General features: G+C 44.8%; 1 protein-coding gene across 2 annotated transcripts in view; it reads left to right on the top strand.

Annotated features, from left to right (window-relative positions):
* TTC3 (tetratricopeptide repeat domain 3) overlaps positions 1-24864 on the top strand; it is a 2698168-nt gene that overhangs the window by 253930 nt on the left and 2419374 nt on the right. For both annotated transcript variants that reach the window (XM_069636090.1, XM_069636092.1), the window contains exon 7: positions 18001-18124. In XM_069636090.1, the coding sequence (XP_069492191.1) occupies positions 18001-18124 (124 nt within the window). The remainder of the gene's footprint in view (positions 1-18000; positions 18125-24864) is intronic.

Below are 24864 nucleotides of genomic sequence, written 5' to 3'. Positions count from 1 at the left end.
TTGGTAAGCGCTGGTCCTCGTAGCAGGGGAAGTCAGCGCACTGGCTCTGTGTAGGCGATGTTGTCCAGAGTTGCGAATAACGTTTGTGTAACTCACGAGTTAGAATGTGATGCGTGCGGCAAGCCAATTTGTCATTATGGAGGGACAGCGTAGCGTGCCCTACGGCTGTGACGGCCCGGAAAGGCACAGACCGGAGTAGCCTTGTGCTTATGGGGCCTTAGGCATATGGGGCCCGGCTGACGCCTTCCGGCTAGCCCTGGCAGCCAATAATCACGCCGGAGAGGGTTACTTGGCAACCAAACATCCACAAAAGTTGTCGAGGGATGCAGTGGCCATCTTATGACTGAAATGAGGCAGGCAAAGTGGATCACGGAGCGGCAGCTCCATGTGGGTGATGGCGGAGGGGGGTATGCCCAGGCTCGGTAGAGCTCTTAAAGGTAAGCGGGGCAATAGAAATCAGGTAGCTGTTTGAATAATGCTTCACACATGCAATATTGCACTTGGCATCAGGCGAAGTCGAGCTGCTCCGGCAGCAGCTATGTTCTGATGGGAGTGGTGGAGCTGCAGCTGCTGCGACGAGGGCTCCTGCACTGGCTGAAGGGGAGCTCTGAATACAGGCACAGGCAGGAGTAGCCTTGTGCTTATGGGGCCTTGGGCGAATGGGGCCAGGCTGACACCTTCCGGCTAGCCCTGGCGTCCTATAAGCACGCCTGAGAGGATTGCTTGGCAACCAAACATCAACAAAAATCAGCGAGCGATGTGGCGGCCATCTTAGGGCTGAAATGAGGCATGCAAAGTGGATCACGGAGCAGCAGCTCCATGTGGCTGATGGCAGTGGGGTGGGGGTATGCCCAGACTCGGTAGAGCTCTTCAAGGTAAGCAGGGGGGCAATAGAAATCAGGTAGCTGTTTGAATAATGGTTCGCGCCTGTAAGATTGCACTTGGCATCAGGTGAAGTCAAGCTGCTCCGGGCTGATCTGTAAAATTAGGCAGCTAGTCTAATGAAGATCTCACTACTTTGAAAGCCCCACAAGACACTACGGTTAACACAGCTATCCAATCTTAGCCTATGGCAGATAATAAATCACTGACACCGTCTAAAATTACCATATTCCTCACAAAACTCTGTCATCTCCAGGGGAACATGGGTGGGCTGTCCAAGTTTCCAAACAGTTTCCCATGGACTAGAGAACAGTGCTGAAAGTCACGTCAGTTCTTTATCTTCAGGAGCACCACACAGACTGCAAGCCGAAAGGGACCGCAAAGGAGACCCACTTAAACGAATTCCAGTCTTGGTTCAACAACCAGCAGTCCAGGAAGAGCTTGTTGCAGAGAGAGAGGGTACAAGCCTACTCCAGACAATGGGAAACATGGTTGGGGTGAGAGGATTCCTCAAAAACCCACTGCTCACAGACCCAGGAGGGGACCCCAGTGAAGTACTCGCATTGCTGGATGATGGGTTTGACCCAGAAACCGTGGGTGGGTATGGTATGGACCTGGGCATGTGTTTTCTGTGACGGGTTGCAATGTGCTCTGACTATAGCAATAGAACCTAAGGGACCATAGTAATCTAACAATTATTGTGTTGACTCCAACAATTAAAGCTGTACTTGGTCTCCCTTCAGCAGGCCCAGCATGCTTCCATTATTTCTGTGTGAGTGATCAACCACATCCGGTGTGTATGACAACAATGACCTGCAATCTGCAGTTGATAGCTCAACAGTACTGGTCTGCTTCTCCATGGCATCTTCTAACAAGGACACCATCCACTCAACTTCTGTGGTCCAGCCCAAGAGTTTTGTCCATGCTTTGTTTGATAATATCCATGCTATGTGGAGTTTTGTTGCTGCAATATTTATTGCCATCGAGAATAAGTATTATTGGCTCATTGAGGGGATCATGTTTATCTGTCCATTGGCAGTCTAGTCTTGCGTTGACTGCATAGGCTGAGGCATTTTCTTTGCATTGCTCTTAGATGAACAGTCTTCAATAGACTGTCTTCCATTTTCCTACCACATTTTTCTTTGCTTTGCTTCTGCTCTGAGTGTCTTTGCAATATGACTGGTCAAGAGCCAATAAGCCACGCCTGTTGGTGAGACAATAATGCCACCACTCCACTCTAATCCAGTAAGTGTTGCCAATAGCTGATTTTTGAATCAAGGTGACCCTGTTCAATCAAGGGTTTCATATCTGCGAGCCTCCTGCAGTGCAGTAGATTTGATGTTGCCAGGGTCTGTCTTTGTGCAGTGAAATCAAATGCCTGCAGTTTTTGGAAAACCACTTTATTATGGTCATTGCCATCTTCTTTGTGTTGCTAGTAATATGTTGTCTGCAATAGCTACGACAAGTCCTCCCAGGGCTGAAGGACCCTCTGGCTTGGGACCCATGCAGCTTGCAGGTTAAAGCGGATGCCAAGCAAAGTTCATGCCTGCCCCAGCATGACACTTCTGTCCCTCTAGCTGGCCAGCATTGAGAATGCAAGTTAAATGTTAGTGGCGCTGCAACCTCCAGACAAGATTCACAGCCCTGCCTATGAACATGGGACCAGCTCTTCTCGCTGGAGTAGGTCAACCCAGGCTGCTGGGGACCAGCTTTCACTCCTGCTGTCGACTCTTGTTGCCCTCAGCTCCCCGCTGAGTCTCTGTTACTTCTGGCCTCACTCACCTTCTGTCAGACACAGAACCATCCTGCACCCTGCGTCCACTGGGTATGACAGACCAGACCACCAGGTTCTCTGTCGCCACATGCCACTTTAGCGCTGACCAGAGAGCTAAATTGTTATATTTACAAGGTTTAGGATTTTGGCAGCAAGAGGCTTCACCTCTTACCTGCCAGTTGCCCTCCATCTCGACTGGAAGTCAACCTTTTGGGTTCGATCTTTTACTAGACTTACCAGTGTTTGTTGTGAATTTTAAAAAAATATATAATTATCTGGTTATAAAATAAACTTTTTTAACAAGTTTTTAATACATCATTATTGCATCCATTCAATACACCTTTTTAAAATAGCAAACATGTTAATAAAAACCTTTACAGAACAAGCAAAACCTAAACATTAGATTAAGAACGTCTTCATAAAATTCAGATAGAACTTCTTAAAAATAAAAAAATTACACCATTCCATTTCAACACACAGCAATAAAAGCTAATCTACTTTACCCTTTTCCCAATACTCCCTAGACATAAAGTGCTTAAAGTGCAATCCCAGTACCTAAAGTTTTTTTGTGGCAATAATGGAATAAGGTGCTTGAGGAATCAATTATTCCATTTCTAAATGCTGACCAAGCCTCAAATACCAAGTACATTTCGTATCTCAAAAATGACACTGCAATATATCGGATAAAATGCTACAAAAAACAGATTCCTTTGCTAAGGGATTTAATGTCAACGAGTCGAAATAGTTTGTCACTGCGATCACAATCTGTCTTTCTCCCTGGCAAACATAGCTGCCACACAGACTCGTGATCACTCCTGGCGAATAGATCCACTCATCTATGGAAATAAATTGGTCTTTTTGTCATCAATGCAGGGCAAAAGGTTATTGGGTGCTTAAGCGTTTCCTTTTTGTTTTCCACTTGACATCTACAAAAACCCATCTCGGGGAGCAATTGCCCATATCGGATTAAAACCTCCCTGGTAGGTAGCATGTTCCAACGAAAACTCAGAAAATTACCTCTGATTCGGATGTGGGGATAAATCATTAAATATGGGGCCAAAATACCCGCTTTTTTGTAATCCGCCCTCAGGTGACTCAAGGATTTATACGTGTGCATCTCCTACATAGTGGTAGCCTAGCCCTGGCTGCATATTTCACCACCAAAGCACAGGACATCCTGGCCTCACTCTCGTCCGCTCCCCCTCCTGCACCAGCATCCCCTGGGCCCCCTTTGGCTGCCTTTCTTTCCCCCTCTTCTCTCCTCACTCTCCCTAGTCACACCTGATGAGGTGTCCAGACTAGTCTGGTCTATGAAAGCCTCTTCCAAACAGGTGGACCCCCCTACCCCTCCAAAACTATCAAGGACAATATTGACACACTCTCTCCAGCCTTGGCCGACCTATGCAACCTCTTTTGCCACTGGAGTTTTTGCCTCTCCGCTCAAGCACTTTCATGTGCACCCTCTTCCAAAAAACCCTCTGCCGACCTGTCTTTTCCAGCAAACTATCGCCCTTTTCCTGGGAAAACTCCTGGGGAAGCTGGCTATCACCCAACTTAACCCACACACTGAATCTGTTGGCCATCTCCATGACCATCAGTCTGGCTTTAGAGCATCAAGAGGCACAATCTGCTCTTCCCGTGAAGACCTGTGTAAGGATCTCGTCACATACGGTGCAAGAGTTAGGATCTTTCTGTGTGTGATGCAACAGGAATGGAATGCAAGCTTAGGTGGAATGTTACGTGTATGTGAGGCTCCATTGTGATGGTTGGTGAGTGAGGGTCACATCTTATGAAGGGGTTGGTGGATGTCTTTATGCCTTAATCTCAACATCTATATTGCAACTGAAACTAGCACAAAGAATCAAATAAAAGTGCTTAAATATACTAAGCCTTCTGACTTTATATACTGAAATGGACTTCGTTACAACCTGCTCTTGAATCTTGACTCGAACTCTCCCTCTGTCCTCGTGCTTCTTGACTTCTCTTCTGCTTTCGATACGGTAAACCACAACATCTGGATCTCCTGCCTCCATGATACCCTGTGCATCACAGATCAGGCCCTGGCATGGATTTTCGGGATAGAGAGCCCTGCTGGTCTAGTCTGATTTGAATGTTCAATCCTTCATAAAGACACCAATGATAAGGTGCAGTAGCCCTTATGGAATACCCCGTTGATCCAGTTTGGTCCATAGGAGGCCACGTTCGCCTGTCAAACGTGGCCGACAGATCAATGGTGGCCAAAAAGGTGGAATCATATTTTAAGGACCATGCCTGACCAATAACTCCCTTCAAAACAAAGCTGTTGATTGAGGTCCCCTGATGATTGCGGAACCCAGCCGATCATTTTGAAATCCTCCATCTCTGACTGCCATTTCTCAACATGTACCAACAGCAAGGCCGAAAAGACCTTGCTGTCAGCAGTGAGAATTGCAATATTATGATAATTAAGTGGATCCGATCTCATGCCCTTTTTTTATTTTTATTTTTTGAATGTTTGTTTTAAACAAGGCAGGGTGGCAGCAATACAGGTTTACATTGAAACATGTTATACATCAAATTAAGGTCGTGTCTCGCTCCCCTCCCCCCACAGTTATCGGACCGGCCGGGCGTTTGATGCCCAAGTTCATTGTCTCTGTTCCTGGAGAGAGCCCCCATCGTCCAGGACCCTCCGGGCCAATTGGGGTTTATAGGTTAGGGCCGTGAATTCTCGGTCATAGTCAAGAATTGGGCCCCAAATGTTTTGGAAGCGGTGGAGGTGGCCTTCCCTGGCCACAGTAACTTTTTCTGCGACCAATACATCCCATATTTTCACCCACCACAGGGGCAGGGGGGTCCCTTCACGGATTTCCATGAGCGGGCAACCACTATCCTTCCTGCCCGAAGACATTGAGACAGTAACTTAGCTTTGGCACCGGACCTAGAGTAGATCCCTGGGAGAGGGGAGCCCAAGAGAATGGGTTTGGGTTCTAGAGGAAGCTTTGTCTGGGTGATCTCTGCAATGTTAGCTAAACATTGCTTCCAAAATCTTTGGACCTTGGGGAGGTCCACCACATGTGAAAGAAAGATCCTACCTGACCACATTGTCTCCAGCAGGCAGGCTCAAGAGTGTGATTCATGTGGTGGAGCCTCAGAGGGGGGGTAGTACCAGCGTAGCAGGATTTTGTAGGTGCATTCTCTGTTGGTGATGCAGGCGGTGGGCGCAGGTTTGGTCCTCTATTGGGTGTCCTAGGTCTGCCTCCCATTGTGCCATGGATCAAGTTTTTAAGGTAAGAAAGTCCTTCTAGAGGCGCTTATACAGGGTAGAGATCTTGCCTTGGGTTGGGAGGTCTTTTAGGGTCAACTCTAGGGCCGTAGGGGGGCGAGTTGCTGCTTGGTGGGTTTGAGGGTGGGAGCACCAGTGGCGTAGCTGGATATAGGTGAATCTATCCTTCTCCTGAAGCCGGAAGTTTTCCTTGCATTGTTCGAAGGTACGAGGGGGGGGGGGCAGTTCTTCAAAAAGCTGTCCCAAAGTCTCCAGGATTTAAAGTTTTCGGGGTTTGCCCCAGGTGAAAAAGCCGGGTTCAAGAACACCGGAGATGAGGGGCTTAGACCTCTTGGAACCCCCTTCTGCTTCAGGGCTCTGTGCCAAGTATTTTATAGTGTGTTTGGTGGATAACAATAGTCCCTGCCATTGCTGCCGCATCGGGGTGAAATGTGTGGGAGAAAGTGTAGGGGAAGGCGAAGGCGCTCCTGTTCCAGCTCCACCCACCTGGGGCGATCAGATAGTATCTGCCATGCCTGGATACAAGCCAGTTGTGCCGCCATTTGATATCCCTGCAGGTCTGGGAGCCCTAGACCACCGAGTCTTGCGTTACCCATCATTGTTCCTTTGGGGATCCTGGCTTTTTTCCCCTTCCAGATGAATAGCATTTTCCTCTGCATGCTTCGGAGAGCGGGTGTCGGGATCATGACCGGAAGGGATGAGCATGCATACAGGAATCTGGGGAGCAGGTTCATCTTGCAGGCAGTGATCCGGCCCATTAATGATATCTCTTGGGACGCCCAGCGCTTCAGGTCGATTCCCAGTTCTTTTAAGAGTGGGGAGAAATTCACGTGGTACACGTTCTTTGGATCGGTCGGAACCTGGATTCCCCAGGTAAGGGATGGCTCTCGTTTTCCATTGAATAAGGCACATTGCGATCAAGGCTTCTCGTTCTCCTGGTGTGATCCCTATCCCTAGGGCGCTGACTTGTCAAAATTGATGGAAAAACCCATAACCTTTCCATAACTGTATTTCAGCCAGGGCGTGCGTCAGTGAGGAGCGGGGTTCTGAAATGGTGAGTAGGACGTTGTCTGCTTATAGCGCAAGTTTGTGCTGTGATGAGCCAACCCGGGGGCCCTTGATAAGGTTATTCAGCCTAATTCTTTGGGCAAACGGTTCCATAATTATTGCATATAGCAATGGAGATAACGGGCAGCCTTGTTTGCTTCCACAAGTTGGCGGTATTGGAGTAGAAAGAGTGCTGTTGATCCTGAGGAGGGTTTTGGGTGACTTATAGTTAGCCAGGACCATGGTTCGGAACTCTGGGCCAAACCCAAAGGCCTCCAGAATGAGCCTCCTAAAGGTTCAGTCCACCTTGTCGAACGCTTTGGTTGCATCGAGGGCCATAAGCACTAGTCCCTGGGCATCTTGGGAGGCCCGGTCTACCAAGTTCAAGGCTCTACGAATATTGTCACCTGTGGATCTATTCTTGATAAACCCAGTTTGGTCAGGATGAATTATCAGGCAGTATATGGGATAGGTGTGTTGCCAGGATCTTGGAATAAATGTTGGCATCAATGTTCAGCAGGGCAATTGGTCTATAGAATGCAGGGTTCCTCAGGTCCCCTCCAGGTTTGGGTATGAGAACTGTATTTGATTCTTGCACGGAGGGGGTTATTGTCTCTGTGTCCCTGAAGGAGTGAAACAGCTGTAATAGTGGAGCGGGGAGCTGGGGCTTATAGACGTTATAGAATTTGGTGGTGTACCCATCGGGGCCCGGGGCTCGAGATTTGAGGGATTTTATAGCTGCTTCTACTTCCTCACCTGAGATCGGGGCGTCCAAGTTGTCCCGGGCTGAGTCTCGGAGTCGTGGAAGAGCTGCCGTCAGTAAATATTCTGTTTGCTCCTGCAGATTTCGTGCAGGTGAGGTTGTCACCTTTGCCAAATGGTCTGCTGCTAGGCGTTGTTTTTCCTGTTCGGCGTATTGTATTCTGCCCTGCGGGTCCCGTAGTCCAACAATAGTGTTGCATTGTTTCGCCTTGGCAAGCTTAGCCACCAGTAGTTTGTTTGCTTTGTTGCTATTTGCATAATAGAACTGCTTGGCTTTCGTTAATGGGTGCGCCGTATGTTCGGCGTAGTGGGCCTCATCTTTTTCTGCGCAGTACGAATAGCTTGTTGCGTCTTTGGGGACCACCCTTTCTCTTTATGAATCTTCTCTGCCTTCTGGAGTTCATCCTTGAGGGTCAGGCGAGTTTGTCGCCTGTTCCTGTGGAACGCTACTCCCCGGGCTATCAGCTCCCCACGTATCACCGCTTTCATAGCATCCCAAGTGTTAGCCGGGGAGGTATCCTCGCTAGGGTTTTCTTTAAAGAAGTTCTTGATGGACTTCGCTATCGAGTCTCTTGGCAGCATCTCATTGAGTATTGGGTCTTACAGCGTCCATCTGCGTGGAGCGGCAGGTGAAGGCTTGTGTACTCGAATCTCCAGGGTCACCGGGGCATGGTCAGGTAGAATCCTTGCGCCTATGGCTACATCATTACCATAAGCAAGCATTTGCGGGGATGCCAGGAGGTCTATTTTGGAGAAAGTCCTATGGACGTAGGAATACAAGGAGAAGTCTCTCTCGGAGGGGTGGAGAACCCGCCATGAGTCCACCACCTTCAGGGAGCTAAATAGACGTAGGAGTGCCAGTGCCAGGACAAAGTCGGCAGAGGAAGGCAGGTGCGATTTATCCTTTATGGGGTCTGGGACTCAGTTGAAGTCGCCTCCAATTACTATCTGTCCCTCAAGAAAAGGGGAAAGAATGGAGCTCAACCCCTCATAGAAGGTAGCTTGACCCATATTTGGGGCGTACACAGCGACAAAGGAATATAACTGTCCCCACACCAGGCTTTTCACTGCCGTGAATCGGCCGTCCAGGCAAAGTCTTGTGTCCATTATCTGGGGATTTAGTCCTTTCCTGAAGAAAATCGCTGTGCCCCCTTTTTTAGTGCTTCCAGAGGCGGGAAATTGTTTTGTAAAATGCTGTGAGCATAGACGTCCAAAGTCTGCTGATAGAAGGTGCGTTTTCTGAAGCATGGCAACCGCTGCATTTTCATCCTGAAGTTTTTGTAGGATTGATTTACATTGGCAGGAGAGTTTAATCCTTTGACATTCAGGGAGACAAATCTGAGAGTGTGATGTTCCTGGATGGAAGGGGAGGCCTCTGCTGGCTGTGGGTGGGGGGAGTGGGGTGGAAGTGGGTCAGTCAACATTTTGAAGTTTGGAACCGCTTACCACCCTGAAGTTTTTGTTTGGACCTCCAACGGGAGGGCCAATAAATAACGAGAGGGTGCGGGGGCAATATTGTATATCTGGCACTGCTCCTGACCAACAGGGCCAAATAACTATTTTCAGCCTATGTGGCTAAAACTAAAAGCGAAGTTGGTGGTGTATTCCAAGGACTCCTAGGTGGATTGTGCCTTGGAAATGGGCATGGGCCGTGTGTGGGGGGGGGGCCCGCTGTGGAGGCTGTATGGTTCATCAGGATTTTTGTAGGTGGTGGAGCTCCATTGGGCGAGAGAAATATTCTGGGCCCAAAGGAAGAGCGAGTTATGCTGAAGAGGGCCACAGGCGGAAAAGGAGCCGCAGGAGACATGTGTACCGGTTCCGAAAATTTGGGTTTGTAGACGTTTCCAGCCTGTGTTCCATGTTTGTGCTGGGTCATTTCTTTTTCCTGAATCTCGGGACACTTGATCAGGAGTTCTGTTTCGTTTTTGGTGGAGACATAGGGTCTTTATCAGTAGCATTTTCTGTGGGTGAGGTGTGCTCAGGCAATGTCAAGTGCATAATTTTCTCTTCATCCTCAAGGTGGCTAATTTTCCTTAGGGTGCCCTTGTAGGTGAACTGTAAAGATGTCAGAAAAAGCCATCTGTATCGAATCTGTTGGTCCTGGAGGAAAAGAGTCGGGGCCCGGAGGGATCTCCTTTTTTGGAGAGTGAGAAGAGATAGATCTTGGTAGATCTGAAGGGGAGCGCCTTGAAAAGTTAACTCGTCCCTAGTGCGGGTGATCGATGAAATAGCCTCTTTTGTGGTGAAGAAGTGCACCCTGGTTATGACATCGGGGTGGGTGGGGGGGGGGGGGGGGGGGGTTTGGGGGGGTGGAGTCCGTAATTCCAAAATTTCACATTCACAGTTTTGTAGGGTTCTAATCGAGCATTGCATTTCGTCCAAGGCGGCTGAGTGGTTCTGAGCACGATCTTCGACCCTCCGCCCCCCCCCCCTCCAATCTCTGTTCAGTCTCCGTCACCCTTTGGTCAGTGCGTTCTAGTTTTGTGGTGGTAAGCTCGGTCATACAAGATCTGAATTCAGATTTGATGTCAGCCATGAATGCTAAAATGGCACTTTTGGTTGCAAGGGTCTCTGTCTTCCGAGGCTTTCTGCGGGGTAGAGACGGGAGGGTCCAGTTTCTTACTTTTGTCAGCCGATAATAACATTGTGGCAATGTCCGGGTTCTTCCTGCATTTTGCTCGTTTAGCCATAGTATTATAAGATGGTCAGGCTGTTGTCCCAGTAGTGATTAGGGGTGATTGGGTGCTGTACGGCTCTATCCACTCAGGGCAATGCAGATTTGCTGGTTTAGGTAGTAGGGTTGCTGGAGGGGAGGTCACTCGCTAAGTCAGGGCGTGGTTGATGGCAGGACGCCTCTTTTAGGCAGCCAGATGAGACGGGGTGGGGGGGGTGAGGGGGTTGATGTGTGGGCCGGGGCGCCCCAGGAGGTGATTCAGAGAGGGGGTAGGAAAGTTGCTGTGTAGGCGAGGCAGAAAGAGGTGTTGATGTTGAATGGCTTTTCCGGGGTTCGTCTGTGTGGGTTTATCTTGCTTTGCTTGGTCAGGGGTCCGGTGGGAGCAGAAGCTCACTTGATGGTTTTAAGGAAGGGCACCACATTGTGTTGGGTTATTAGAGTTCCTGAAGCAGAGCTTGAGCAGGTTCAATTCGCATCACTTGGCCTACTTGTAAGATGCTGATGGGGACGGATGCAGGGAAAGTTCTCTCTCTTTTAGAGGTATGGCAAGTGGGCCGGGGTGCCCCAGGAGGTGATCAAGCAAGGGGTGAGAGGCAGAGCAACCATTTGGGCGAGGTAGGGGAGGGTCTGGGTCCCGAATGGGACTTCCCGGGATCTGCTTGTGCAGGCTGATTTTGCTTTGGCTGGCAAGGGGTTCTGGTGGCAGTGAGGGTCTCCCTGTCGCTTCCACAGCACGCTTTCGTGTTTCGGGTCCCTGGGTCTTCCTGAGTGGGGCATAGGCAGTTTCCACTGCCAGCGGCTGACTAGTCCGCCCGTCGCGTGTAAGTGAAGGCTGGCGTAGGAGGAGGTTCCCTCTCCTTCACCCCCCCCAAATCTGCAGCTTAAGTTCCCCCTCTAGTAAGCCTCAGGTGGACCTCTTTTGTGGGCCGCAGAATCGGACCAAGGTTCCGCGATTGTGTCCCGGGCTGGGAATGCGGGTGGAGTGGGGAAGGGGTGGAGGGTTACCCCGCCTGTGGCACCTTGGGGTGGGCAGGGAGCAACAGAGATGGAAACAAGGCAGATGGTGCAGCCCTGGGGGTGAGCTGGATTCTCCTGGTGTAACGCCGGTAATCCGGATGAGGTTCGAGGGGGTCCACTAAGGTCGCAGGAGAGGACCATCTGCTGGTGTCTGTTGGAGCCGGGGGTCCCCTGGGTCCGGGGCGGCCTCCCAGGCTCCTGCTGTGTGAATCCTTTTGCCTCTTCACGCCACTGGAAGCTCAGTCGGAGCTACTGGACCTGAGGTTGCGTGCCTCTGATTCGGAGCACAGGTGAAGGCAGGGGCGGGAGGGCGCTGCAGGGAGGCTCTGTGTCCCCCCTCATCAGGCGTTCGGCAGAATGGGTCCGTTGGAGCGCTAACGATGTTAGTAGTGATCGGGGGGGGGGGCACACTGTCAAAAACACACCAGTGCGGCTCACCAGAGCTGCGGCTTCATTTTTTCCCCTCTCTCTCGCAGGATTCCTCAGGCTTCACGGTACCGCCCGCCATCTTGGATTACGCGGCGGAGGGGCTGCAGAGTAAATCGGGCTCGAATTCCACCTTCCTCGGGTCTCCGGCTTCTAGGAATACGCCGGCAGGAGCCTCATATCTTCATACGCCGTCGGCAGTGGTCTGATCCTAGAATGTCTCCAGAATCACCCTAAAAGGTGAGCCACAGCGGGCATCCCACGGAGGCCATCAGGAGAGCGACCGTATCATTGGCGCTCCAGGCCACGCCTCTCATGCCCTTTTTAAAAATATGTAGAACAAAAGCAGTAGCACAACACACAGAGGTAGAGGCTGGTTGTACGGAGTCTCAAGCAAACTCTCATATAAGGGGGCTAACCCTTTAATTTTTAAACAATGAGTCTGTAACTCCAAAAAAACGTTTTCTTGTATATCCAAGGGGGAGCTAACTCAAGCCGTCAACATCTTTCCAACACTGGGAAAAAACTTGAACATTACTTCAATGGGTAAAAAAAATACATATTCAAATTTTCATTATACAATTGGTACAAAAGTTTTTTTTAATATAAATTCATGATTCGAGACACATTCAAGAATATACTTTAAAAGGCTAGTGTACTACTAAATGTCCTAGTGGACAAATTGGATTCACGGTAGCAATGTGTAGAACACTTTCAAGAGAGAGCTCATTTGATTTTGGCTCAAACACTAAAGTGGCTTGTGTTGTGCAAATTCACAAGAGACATACCAAATTTCACCACTCATCCACTTCAATCTCATTAATCCCGTTCTCATCCTCAAGTTTTCATATTCATTCAAACATACATAATATTAAACCTGGTTAAAGCCCAACATGTTTCTTTCCTAATACTTTCAGGGTTCAATTCCTCGGAATTTCATCAGGGGCAGCAGAAATTAAGGGTTTTATACAGAAGCAGATTTTTAGTGCTGCATTAGCTAGTCTGACATCATACAATGGCATAAATGGTCCATTGGGGTTTGAGGCTATTTGAATCTTCTGATCCTGGAAGAGGTGTAATGAGTGCTACAAGAGGTATCTTCCCCTTCAAGAAAACGGTAGAGAAATGGAAAATCAATGTCCATTTAGAACTTTAATTTCGTTTAGGATACTGGTTATAACTCCAGATTTAAGAAAAGCTTATCAATAGCTTAGAACGGTTTCAAAGTTAACATCAAGTAGACACATTCCTCCAGTTATAGATCGCAATTGTAAGAAGTGCCACCTATCTCCAATTTGCAGGCATTGGATGATATACCTCTCAATAGTTATTGGCACTGGAGTCATTTGCCAAATAGTAAGAAGGAAATCGTAAACCCTACCCATTGGTGTGGAATGGATTCATTAAAAACAATGACTAGCAGAGCATGAACAACCGTATATTAGTGTTATTGGCGCTTCCGAAGTTACAACTCCTAGTACTAATTACCATAAGGTGACTATAGGAGAGAACCCGAAACCGGCTTAGCCAGGTAGGGTTCATATTGTGCGAGTTGCTAATCCGCTAGTATATCTAACTATGGAAGGGTCATATTTATATATGGTGATTTCGCCATTCCCTCCTTGATGGGGAGGGATCTCTTAGGAGAAGTAAAACCGTAGTCAGTCGTGCCGAGCTTGGCTCAGTTGTTCCTCCGCGGTTAATCCTTTCTAAACAAGTTCTCGACGAAGGATTTTCTATAATGTCGTCCTGCCCGAGAAGGTAAACAGAGGAAACCGGCATAAGGCTAAACTTTTCCCAAATTTATGGGCAGAAATATTTTAGGCGTAGAGTGCCGATCGTGAAATTACCTTATTGGGTAGTTAATAGTTCTTATCTCGGGATAATTAGGTGTGGGAAAACATCTCACAATGTTAGGTCTCTAGTGTAGTTGTCCTCATGTTAGCAGGTTTGCCTCACTCCCCATCTAATGTTGCTGAACAAGAGAAAACCCAATGGAGAGCAGAATATTATCAAAGAAAGGCTAAAGTTCATCTCTTGGCCCGATTAGGGGGAAGCAGAGAGCAGAGGGAGAGTGAAGAAGAGGAAAGTGCCGAAGGGTTCATCAACATTGGTTGGTCTATCTCAATTTATCATGCCTTAGAAATCGGACATTGTGTGTGTCATGACCATTATGACCAGGTACATCGGTTTACACCAAAAATGCTTACCAGAGCGATGGCATTAGGCCTGTGTGCTCTTAATACACTGGTGACACTGTATGTGGCAAGACAACACCGTTGGAGGTTATTCACGCTTTCTAAAATCCAATTCTATGGAGCTATCCAGGGGTGTCCTTTAATGATCACGTGTCCCTCTGTATCGGCCACTGTTGCGGTAAATCGCGTTGAGGCGTTCACGGACCCTAAAGAGAGTGGAGCGCAGAGCAGGTCATGATTAGGGATGTGGGTTTTAACTGGATTCTAGATGGGTGGCACACTGCCGGCGGCGATTAAACTTGTCTAAGCATAGAAATGCCATGAGTTCTTTAGTCACTTTGGAACAAAAGCAGTAGACCAAGAAGCAATCAGGTCAAAAAGGACTGGCAGAATCTCTGCCCAGAACTCAGGACTTCGTTTGAATAACAAACTGTACAATTTATTTGGACCAAGGGTCCTTGAGCTGATATTTCTTGCAATCTCCTCAATCTCACTAAAATCAATAGGAAGAACCCAATAATTTTCTGTGTTCTCACTACACCAATTCCCATTCCCAGTTATACCACTAGGCTGGGCAAAGAGGCATGTAAAACGAGAAATCAAGGTCGATTCTAAAGTAGGATTTAATAAGCTAACCGATTCAGTTGTATTCATGTCATTAAATATCTGCCAGACGGTCCGTGAGTTTTTATTGGGCAAAATAGAAAGCATATGTTCTGCTTCACGTTGACACCTCAAAAATCGATGACCCTTAAGCAAGTTTTTATGTCGGGTTAGCTTCTAATATTCTTCGTATTTTTTTTTTCTTTTTCTTTTCAAACCTGAAAGCTTGGAGGATCTCTTTGTTGCTCTAATTGTTGCCGTCAAAATCTTTCTTCAGCCAACTACCTCCCCATCATAAATATGCAGATGTTTCCTTCCAAAGTTTTTGTTGGTTGTTTTATGCATCGGCACACTTTGCTCAATTAAGGAGATCACCTATTCCTCGAATTTTTCCACTGAAAAGCAGGAGAGAAGAATGGCACAGGAGTTGGTTATCACAAATGTGGCAAAAGTGGAGTTAGCTCTTCTCACTGATAAAGAATTCCATATAACTCTATTTCCAGCCTGATTCACTCTCAAATCCTTGGTTATGGTTCCGGTTTCTTTACCAGTGAGATGCCCCATCACAAACTTTGCAGATAATGTGCAGTCGTCGCTAAATTCTGTCGGGCTGATATTTAGGCTATGGCATCTATCAAAAAGACTTTGGCTAACAAAGATGCAATCCAATGTTTGACACGAGGCATTAAACCATGTATAATGGCTCAGAACATCCCCACTGACTGCTCCATTTAGCAATACCAGGCCAATCCCAATAAGCGCTTTAGACTAGATATGGCCCATATAAGCTTTTCCAACTTTCTTTCTGTCTCTTAATGATACCAAAGGAGACATGCATGCAGCATCGAGGTCACCTGAGAAGAGTATTTCTCCTCTCTCCCAGATGGCCAACCAATAATGCATTCCAAGATTTCTTCTAGGAAGTCACCAATGTTGCCCACCCCTACATGCCAATATATGTTTATGACGAGAACCTCAATTATGGAATCAAGAGCCACTCGAACAAAAGAGATGTCAACTTGAGCAATTATAGATAAAATGCTTGAAGATTTAACCAGTGTCAAGAGTCCACCATATGGTCGTCCTGTTGAACCCTTTAAAGTAGGTTGCCATACCCATCAATCAATTGAGCATTAATAAGCCATGTTTTTGAAGATTTATTACCATGTTCAGTTTGAATAGTAGATTTACTGCTGGATTTGTAAACAGATGAACATGGCCCAGCGTATTCCCTGATAAAAATGACATTTTAAATCGCTTGGTGTTGCAGAGGCCCTTCCCCGGAACTCCCATTTTAATTTTTGTGAATTTGTATTTGGAGCCCAAGTTTTCTGAAATGTGTCCTCCGCTTCAGTGTCTGATTCTTTTCCATTCCTGGTTTACAGCAGAAAGAGAGAGTATTTCAGTTTGAATGTTTTCTGAGCATTCACCAGTTATGATTTTGACCATGTTGACTGTGTTGTGCATGTGTTTTGAAGTGTCCTGGTAGTTTGAGTTTCTGTGAAGTTAGGAATGTTCTGCCGCTGTGGTTACTCATGTATAGTGCATGCATTTTATTTTTTGTTCCACACGATGATTTTCATTTTTTTTATTGTGCTTATAGTTTACAAATAAACCTTTTACACATTTAATCTAAATTACAAAAGTACATAATAGAAAAGTACTTAAATATTCAATACTTTTTCAATAAATAGGCCATATCTTTTAAAAGAACAAAAAAGATATATATAGCTAAAATCCAAATCAGTCACATTGCAAAGTGCATGTGCATATTCAAATCTCATTTGCGAGTCTTCTAAATCTTACGAAAGACTTAAATTGATAGCATTTAAAAACCTCAGTAATGAGCGAAAAAAGTAATTCATTCCCACATATGATAGGTTGCCAGAAGGCGTGCATGTTAACACGGGCAATATCAAAATTTTTAATAAAATGGACATCTTGTAGGTTAGGGTATTTGATTAAGAGATTGACCAAATTCTACAAAGCACCCAGTTCATTACTATTTATTTATAAAGTGGTCAGTTTAACGTGTTACATACATTCACATGCATTTCACATTACCGTGCCATACAATATATACATATCAATCACATAAACACTAATATCACTAAAAGTAAATGCCCATAGTGTAAAATAAATAAACATAGAACTATAAGCTTTCCATCAGTCAATTAATTCACTCTAAAACCTTAAAATTACAAAATTAAAACTTTGTGGGAAACCACCATCCAAACCCTGTGCAAAGCCAAATTCAATGACCTGTTTCGAGTATTAGTACAAACCAACCAGGAGAACAGTTGTCCCCCATGGACCGAACTAACCTGGGGTTGTTTATCTTCATCGGCATACATGGAGCTATGTTGCGCTTCTGTTGCAATGGCTCCCTCTTCCCCATTCATTCTAACTGGCTAAAATCCTTGCCTGCCTGGGCCTTGATTTTGGGGGCAGACCCAGAGCCTGGGCCACTGTGATTGGTAGCTTCTGCTTCTTTTCACATGTAAACCTGACTTTGTAATCGTACAAAATATTTCCCTTTGTCTAGTACTGCCCTTGCATCTAGACCCCCATTACTTTCCATGTTGGAACTGTGAATAACTATGCAAACTACCGCTCTGTAGGCAAACTTTCCTCAAACATTGGTGCACTCCATTCCCAAGATACGGTGTGCACTCAGTAATCTTAGTATTGAGTTTTGGTGTATATAACATATAACATTATAAGGCCAATGTTATCTTTGCTATCCTATTTTCCCTTTGGTTTCGGCTATTGCTAGTCTTTCTATTGAAAGTGTGAGTTCTAAAGTGTGGGGCAGTGTGACATTTCAGGATTCAAAGTGTGATTTGTATAGTTCTATATTCCTTCAGCTACCTTTTTAGTATATGTGAATGAATGTATATGTGTTGCGAAATACACTATTTTGTGCCTACCTGTGTGGACGGTCTCTTGCTTGATCAGCGTTTGAACAATACACCAAGCCCATATTCTCCTTCATCTCACCCGAGTTGCTTGTCCTTGTGAACAAGAGTTTGCAAGCCCTCAAACATTTGCTTCCCAGAACCTTATGTCACTAGGGGTTCAGAATAATCCACATTCTGTGTTTCTATATATTAGCTCTCCATTTAGGATTGGTTTTGGATACTTTCACACAGAACTCGATGTACATTTTTTTTTTAACTTTCCTTAAAAAGGGATCCTTCTTTGATATTTAGTTGACTGTTTTTTTTCAGGGATGTGCTGATTTCTCTTAAGTGGGGAGGAAGTCATTCTGTAATCTAATCGTGCTTTTCACTGTACAGTGGTGAAAATTGTAGTAATTTCTGCTTGATTCGATTTTAATGATTATTTTAAATAGGCACACTTTGACGGGACACGTGCTATGGAATGGGTGAAAAGCACGGGCAATGTAGAAGCAATTAAGAAGATAGAGATGCTTGGAGATAGAGCTTGGCCGTCTCTACAAGTCTTCTTTACTGAATGTAAGTATTACGTTGTTTGCCTTTTCTCTTCTTGAAAACTGTTTTCTTCTGATCCTCTGCATCAATACTTTAAACTCAACATTCTGATCCTCCTCAGTAGTAAAGACCTTGCAAAGATGAATATGAACAAAGCACTGTCCTACAAGAAATTAAGCACATTAGCGGTGGCTGCAGCACCTCTGCAAACGATTTTTAGTCTCTGGATCGCTGTCAAAAAGATTCCAGGGTGCAGGAGAAAGGCAGTTATTCTCGCACCACAAAAGGATAATTGCATAGGGTGTTTTGCACGATTCAAGACCACACCACTTCTCTAGGGGAAGACCACTACAGTTGGTATTTTCTGACGGATTGACCTTCAGAATGAATCATGTGAGAAATATGAATGACTTATCTAATAATTGGAATTTTGGAAGGCAGTGCTTACTAGTAGCTTCAGCGAATGATAGGCTCGAGCTGTAAGGTGAAGAAGTGGAGGTTGATGTGAGAAAATGCAATTTATTTTGTGTGCCAAACTGTCTGATTTCATTGTTCTATTGGCAACTAATTCATTGTGTAAGGTTCTGCATTCAGGAATGTGAGTAAGATGATCAGCCTTGGAACAATAGAGTGCAAACAGCATTGCATTGTAAAAAGCGACCCAATCTCACCCATTATGTTTGTATTGCTCTTTTGGCCCCGTGGATCATCTAGATTGTTTTGAGCTTCAAATTGCTTTAACTCCCTACCAGCTATGTGCTCAAGGTAAGGTGTTGGAAGTCTCTCATGTAACCATCTTCTATGCAAAATTCAAGAGTGACCATGATGTGTTTGAATTATTTATAAGGGAGTGCCCATTCTCCTGTGGTGCCATTTACCACTCACCTATGCACCCTCATCCATCACTCAGTCACTATTGTTTGTTCTCACTCTTGTTTGCACTCACCCACTGACTCTTGCTCACACTCAACCTCTATCACTTTCCCTGTTGCATGCTCTCTCACATGAGTGGGTACTTGGAAGTGATGACTCCCTTTCACTCAAGTCCCAGCTTAAAAAAAAAACAGCCCTCAAACACAGTAACTCACTGGTGGCCCAGTAATGAGTGCATGTGGAGGGTATGGAGAATGATGTTGGATGTGACCGACTCGATGGTGGGCTCTGCATTTTATGTACAAAGTTAGATTGACCTTCAGAGACTAGTGCCCCCTCTGATAAGAAATATGGTTTCCTCGTTGGTATAGGGATCACAGAACAGAACCCCACACTGCATCTGACAAGTGGGTGTCTGGGAATGATAGTAATAATGCATCTCTCCTTCATGCACCTCAGATTGGCTTTTGAGTTTGTAAATGGACAAGGAAATAATTGTCTAGCTGGGGGTGGCAGCAATTACATTGGGCGGCATATGGAATTGTCTCTTCTGCTGACATTAATACGTTTACCAGCCCCATCTCTTACTGCCTTGCTGTGCAAGAGTTGCATTAGCACCATTACTTTTTCATTTGCAGATTTTCAGCTTTGCTGTACGGAATTCACCAAACCATTTCCATCCAAGCAGAGTGAATGGCCGTGCTGCGTATTGGCACACTTATTATTTAATCAATAAATCGGTGTTCTGGATGTTTTCCTTTGTGCCCTTAGTGACTCGTCCATCTCGGTCAATGCTGCTTTATGCACTATGCAGTAGCAACGGATCAGGCACTGAGGGCACAATTAGCACACATTGTCAAACACTGTTAAGGTGCAGGAAGGGTTTTAATCAATGCCCCCATTCCATAATCGTGGTGGTATGTTAAAATGTTATAATCTTTTATTTTGTCTTTACCATAAAGTTTGCAAATATGATACACAATAAAATATACATTATCCATCATAAAACTAGCAATCATACACAAACATTTAAAAATGTCACACACAACACAAGTGGGGGCTAAATACTTCATTGAACGAACTATGCAGTTTTCATCCCTTATTTTCAGCAGCCTATTTTTTTTATTTTTTATTTATTAAGCATATAGAGTAAATAAATACAAACATTTGCTTATTTCGCTCACTTACAAGGCCAAACCATATCTTGGAGTCTTCCTTGTATTTCTATGGCAATTCCTCCCATACTTGCCAATTTTTAATTGTTTATTCAAGTCTTCTTTGGTTTGGCCTGAGTATAGGCATATATCGGAGATTATGCTTTTGCCTTCGTCATGAGATCCTTTTCTATTTCACTGTGTGATTCCTGTTTGTTTTCCAATTTGACCATCATCATTTGTAGGAAAATTCCAAGAGCTCTCGTGGTTTTCTGATTTGGGTTGTCGTACAAGGTTTCCCACCATAAATCGGAATCCAGCCCACACGTCGGAGTTAATGCTGGATGTAAGAATAGATCTCTTGCTAATCTTAGTTCAGGACAAAACATTATTAGGTGTTTTAAAGATTCCACTTCCTGCTCACAGAGCCGGCATATGTTATCACTTACTGTGCCGTATTTTTTCAAATTTGTTTTTGTTCTTAGGATATTTAATCTAAATCGCAGGATTAGATCCCTATGAATAGGATTCCCACTCTTTTTCAAATAACCAGGTAGAGTTTTTGGTACTGATCTGAGATTATTTGAGAGCGTGTGAGATTTGGAATTGGCGCGAGCAGTTTCTGTTTTATCCCAGTCAGCACACAGTAACGCAATCTTCACCCTTTTAGGGTTATTGCATAATGTGTCCTCAGAAATATTTAAGTTCTGTAAAAGATCTTTACATTTTTCTTTCCAGCTAGACAGTGGCCAGAATTGCGCTTTTATGTTTTCATCCTTTAAGATTTCATTTTGAGGTGGACAATCTTTGATTAGTGTCTTTCTAAATGTTAATAGGGCTTTCCATATGATTGTGGCCTGCAGGGAGTACAAGCCCAATTCATGTCGTATTATGATCATTGGGACACATTGAGGTAGTCTCATTAGTCTTCTCCAGAATGTAGCTTCGACCTTGCCCCAAGTTTCTGATGGTATTCTGAGTGCTGTATCTCCAGCATAAGCAACAGACGGAATAACTTTTGTGTTATAAAAGTCAACTGTTGGTTGAATCGAAAACTTTCCGAATTTGTGTTTCAATATAAGCGCTTGTGCCGTTGACTCATTTTACGCAATATGTGCTCTATCCACGGTTGGTCGTTCCAGTCTGCACTTATTATTGCTCCCAGGTATTTTGCGCTCGTTGTTATTGGAATAACTTTGTTCCCGACATACCATTTGAAAGACTTTTTCTCTCTGACTCTTGATGTTTTCATTATTAGGATTTCAGATTTTTCAGGATTTATTTCTTGATTATTTTCTTTGACATATGTTTCTAGGGCCTCCAATTTTTTCTGCAAACCGATTGGGGTCTTATCCAAGATGATCAAATCATCTGCATACAACAGATGACCCACTGGTAAGGTGCCTATTTTAGGCGAACAGCCTCTCGGAATGACAAGCCGGTCCTTTATCTCCAGAATGTAAAAGTTATAAAGGATCGCTGCCATAGGGCACCCTTGCTTTAGGCCTCTTGTTGTCGGGATCGGTTTGGTTAGGTTACCTTTTTGATTTAACCTTACTTGAATGCATGTGTCAGTATGCATGGCTTTAATAGCGGCAACGAGATCTTCAGGGCATCCCCTTTGCTTTAGCTTTTTCCACAGGATTTGTCTATCCACTTTCTCAAAAGCGGCGGCCATGTCTATGCACGCCAGGTAAAGTTTCTGTTTTTCACAGATAGTTTTAGCCTTTAATAGATTGAGTATGAGCAAATTTAGCCCGCAGTCAACTTTTTCAACAAACCCTGTCTGCCGTTGGTCGTAATTTCTTGAGTGTATGTTCCATTCCTTTAATCTATTTAAGAGGATACCTGCAAATATTTTACCTATTACGTCCAACAAAGATATTGGTCGATAATTCTCAGGCTTGCATCTATCTCCCTTTTTGTGAATGGGAATAATAATCGCTTTAGTCCAAGATTCCGGTATTTGTTTAGTTTTGATGATTCGTTTAAACAGTACGTAGCACATGTCGGCCCACACTTCAGGTGCTTGTTTTAATATGGCGTTTGTTAGGCCATCGGGCCCAGGTGCCCGCGAACTGCTTGCCTTGTTGATCAGTACCATAATTTCCGACTTCTCGAATGGTATATTCCATGGAGTCTTATCCATGATTATTTGCATCTGAGCATCTTCTCGCATCTCCTGGCTATAAGCTTTTTGGAAATATTGGGTCCATTTTTCTTCGTGAATCAGGTTTATCTGTTCTGTTCCTTGTAGTACGCTTGTTTGATTCATTAGAGCCCACATGAATTTAGCGTTTTTATTGGCGGTAGCTGATAGCATCTCTTCAGAGTCTCTTTGAAACAGTAAGGCCCTGTGAGATTTAGCCCAATTACGATAGGCTTTTTTTAACGTTGCCCTTTCTTCACATGCCCCCTCGGTGTTCAGTTTGTTTAGAGCTCTTAGCTTTGTTGCTAGCTTTGATTTTCTTTCAGCCAGTTCAGAGTTATATTTATGTAGTCGTGGAGTTTTTGGCTGTATCTTGTAGCCTGATTTCACTCTGAAGGTGGAAAGACATGATTCGTATTCAACTCCCATGTTTGTTGTTGATTTCCAGCATTCTATGGTTTTAAGTTTCGATGTCATTTTTGGTGCTATTCGTAATCTGTTAAGGCCATTGTTCATTTCAACCTTGTGAGGCCAGTTTTTTTGGTAGGCCGATGCACTTTCCTGAGGTTTGATTGTTAGTACACACGTAAGGAGAAGTATTTTGTGATCGCTTTTGCTTGTTGGAATTATATTCAGCGAAGAGATAGTTTTGAACGTTTCTCTATCCACAAAGAAATAGTCAAGAGTTGCGTTTTGATTATATGAAGACCATGTGACTGCTCCTTGTCGGTCGCCGTTCACATTTCCATTTACCTGCAAAAGGTCTCGACTATTCATCTCCGCTAACCATCTTTTCGTACGCGTTGCTCTCTGTTGTGAGACTCCTCTTTGTTCGATATGAGACTTCTTTATACAGTCTATATTAAGGTCACCACAAATGATTAATGTGGGTTTCTCAAATTCGGCTCTCAGCTCGTCAATGTGTTGAAGCACAGTTCCTAGGAACTTCTCTCCATCCTTAGCTTTAAGATTCCAATAAAGATTAATAATAATTTGATAATGCTTCTTGGATTGATGAAAGCCTCCATTATGCTCTTGAATTATGGTTATTTGTATAAGTGGTGAGGGAGTCATGACCCGGAAATTGTTTCCTTTATATTCGTTTTTTATCACTGTCAACAGACCTGCGGAAGGTCTCCCTTTCAGACCTTTATATCCTTTGTTAAGGAAACATGTGGACCCCCCCATGACTGGGGGTTCCAAAAGCCAGCATTCTTGGATGCAAATAATATCTGACTTTAGTAATTCCTTATTCAGATGATCCAGCAGATGTCGATGCCCACGAGTGTTCCATGACACTATTCGCAGGTTATTTGAGACGTCTTCGCAGTCGATCTAAAGGTTGTTTTTTGTGGATAATGTTCCAGCGAGCCAATTCCAGGATTTAGTTGTGTCGATTTTTGTCACAAGTGCTGCTTCGCTACCAGCTAAAGGACTCAACGCCTTGCATCCTAAGTTTCCTTTTATTCTCATTCTGAGAGCGGTGGGTCCTCGCAAAATTGTTGGAGAGAACCTTATTGGTTTTGCATTCAAATCATCTGTTGACAGGGCGGCCCTTGATGGAGAATGGCTCGGGGTCCGTGGCAAATTATGCAACTGTTTTGGTCCTTGTTCTTGGTTTTTAGATTCTACCGATTTGATGTCGAAGCCAAGGGATCTGAGTGCATCAGCAGCTGACCAAATAAGATTCATAATTGCTTTTGAAAACAGATGGAGGCAAATTCGATCGGTTTCGTCTTCTTTAGGAAAAGCCACTATCTTGATGTCTTTAGGCTCAATGACTCGTAGTTGTGGTACGTTGTGCAAAAGTCTCATAAGATTTGATCTATTTAGGATCAGACCATCTCTAGCTTTCAACACTCGTTCGACTATGAGTTTATGGCCTTTCTTCTCCATTTTACCTCGCTTTTCCGTGGACGTATTGGCTCGGAGTCGATCACTTTGTTTTTTTGTTTCTTTCCTTATGGATTCTCGTCGAGGCAGATCTTTCTTTTTCTGATTCTCCTGATTTGAATGGTCCAGCATAGCGTCCAGTAATTGTTGTTGTCTCATTTCATTTATGCTTTTGCGTTCCAGCAAATCTCTTTTTTCCTGTAAAGTTTTAAATGCTGGTGATTGAGTCTCGCTGTGATTTAGTTCCTCGTTCTCGTCGTCCTTTTGGTCGGCGTTCACTGTGCCTTCTTGACTGGCAGAGTCTGCAGATCTATCGCACTCGTGGACCGAGAGTTGCAGGAGGGCTTCTATGTCTTCGCTAGTATTGGATTCGTCTTCATCTGTGTCTACAGTTATCGATTCTGGGACGAATTCTCGATTTTTATAGTTTTGGCATTTTTGTGAGCCGTTTAGTTGGAAACTTCTTTCCACATTATGCGGCACGGTTCCAATAGGTTTCAAATGACGAATGAAGTAACGGGTTCCTTCTGCCGAGGTGTGTTTTGGCAGTGGTAGATTTTTTAACTTCTTAGCTGTTTTCCCCAAAGCAATTTCCTTTTTTTTGGAGAATTTCACAGCAGTTTGTTTGGGTTGGCCACCCGTTTCCTTTTCCTTTGATGCAAGTGGACTTTCTGTAGCGAATAAAGGAAATAGAA

Source organism: Ambystoma mexicanum, chromosome 7p, assembly GCF_040938575.1.
Source record: "Ambystoma mexicanum isolate Mex_15411 chromosome 7p, UKY_AmexF1_1, whole genome shotgun sequence".
Taxonomy (NCBI): Eukaryota; Metazoa; Chordata; class Amphibia; order Caudata; family Ambystomatidae; genus Ambystoma; species Ambystoma mexicanum.
The sequence above is the reverse complement of the archived record's forward strand: the minus strand, read 5'-3'. Positions and strand labels throughout refer to the sequence as shown.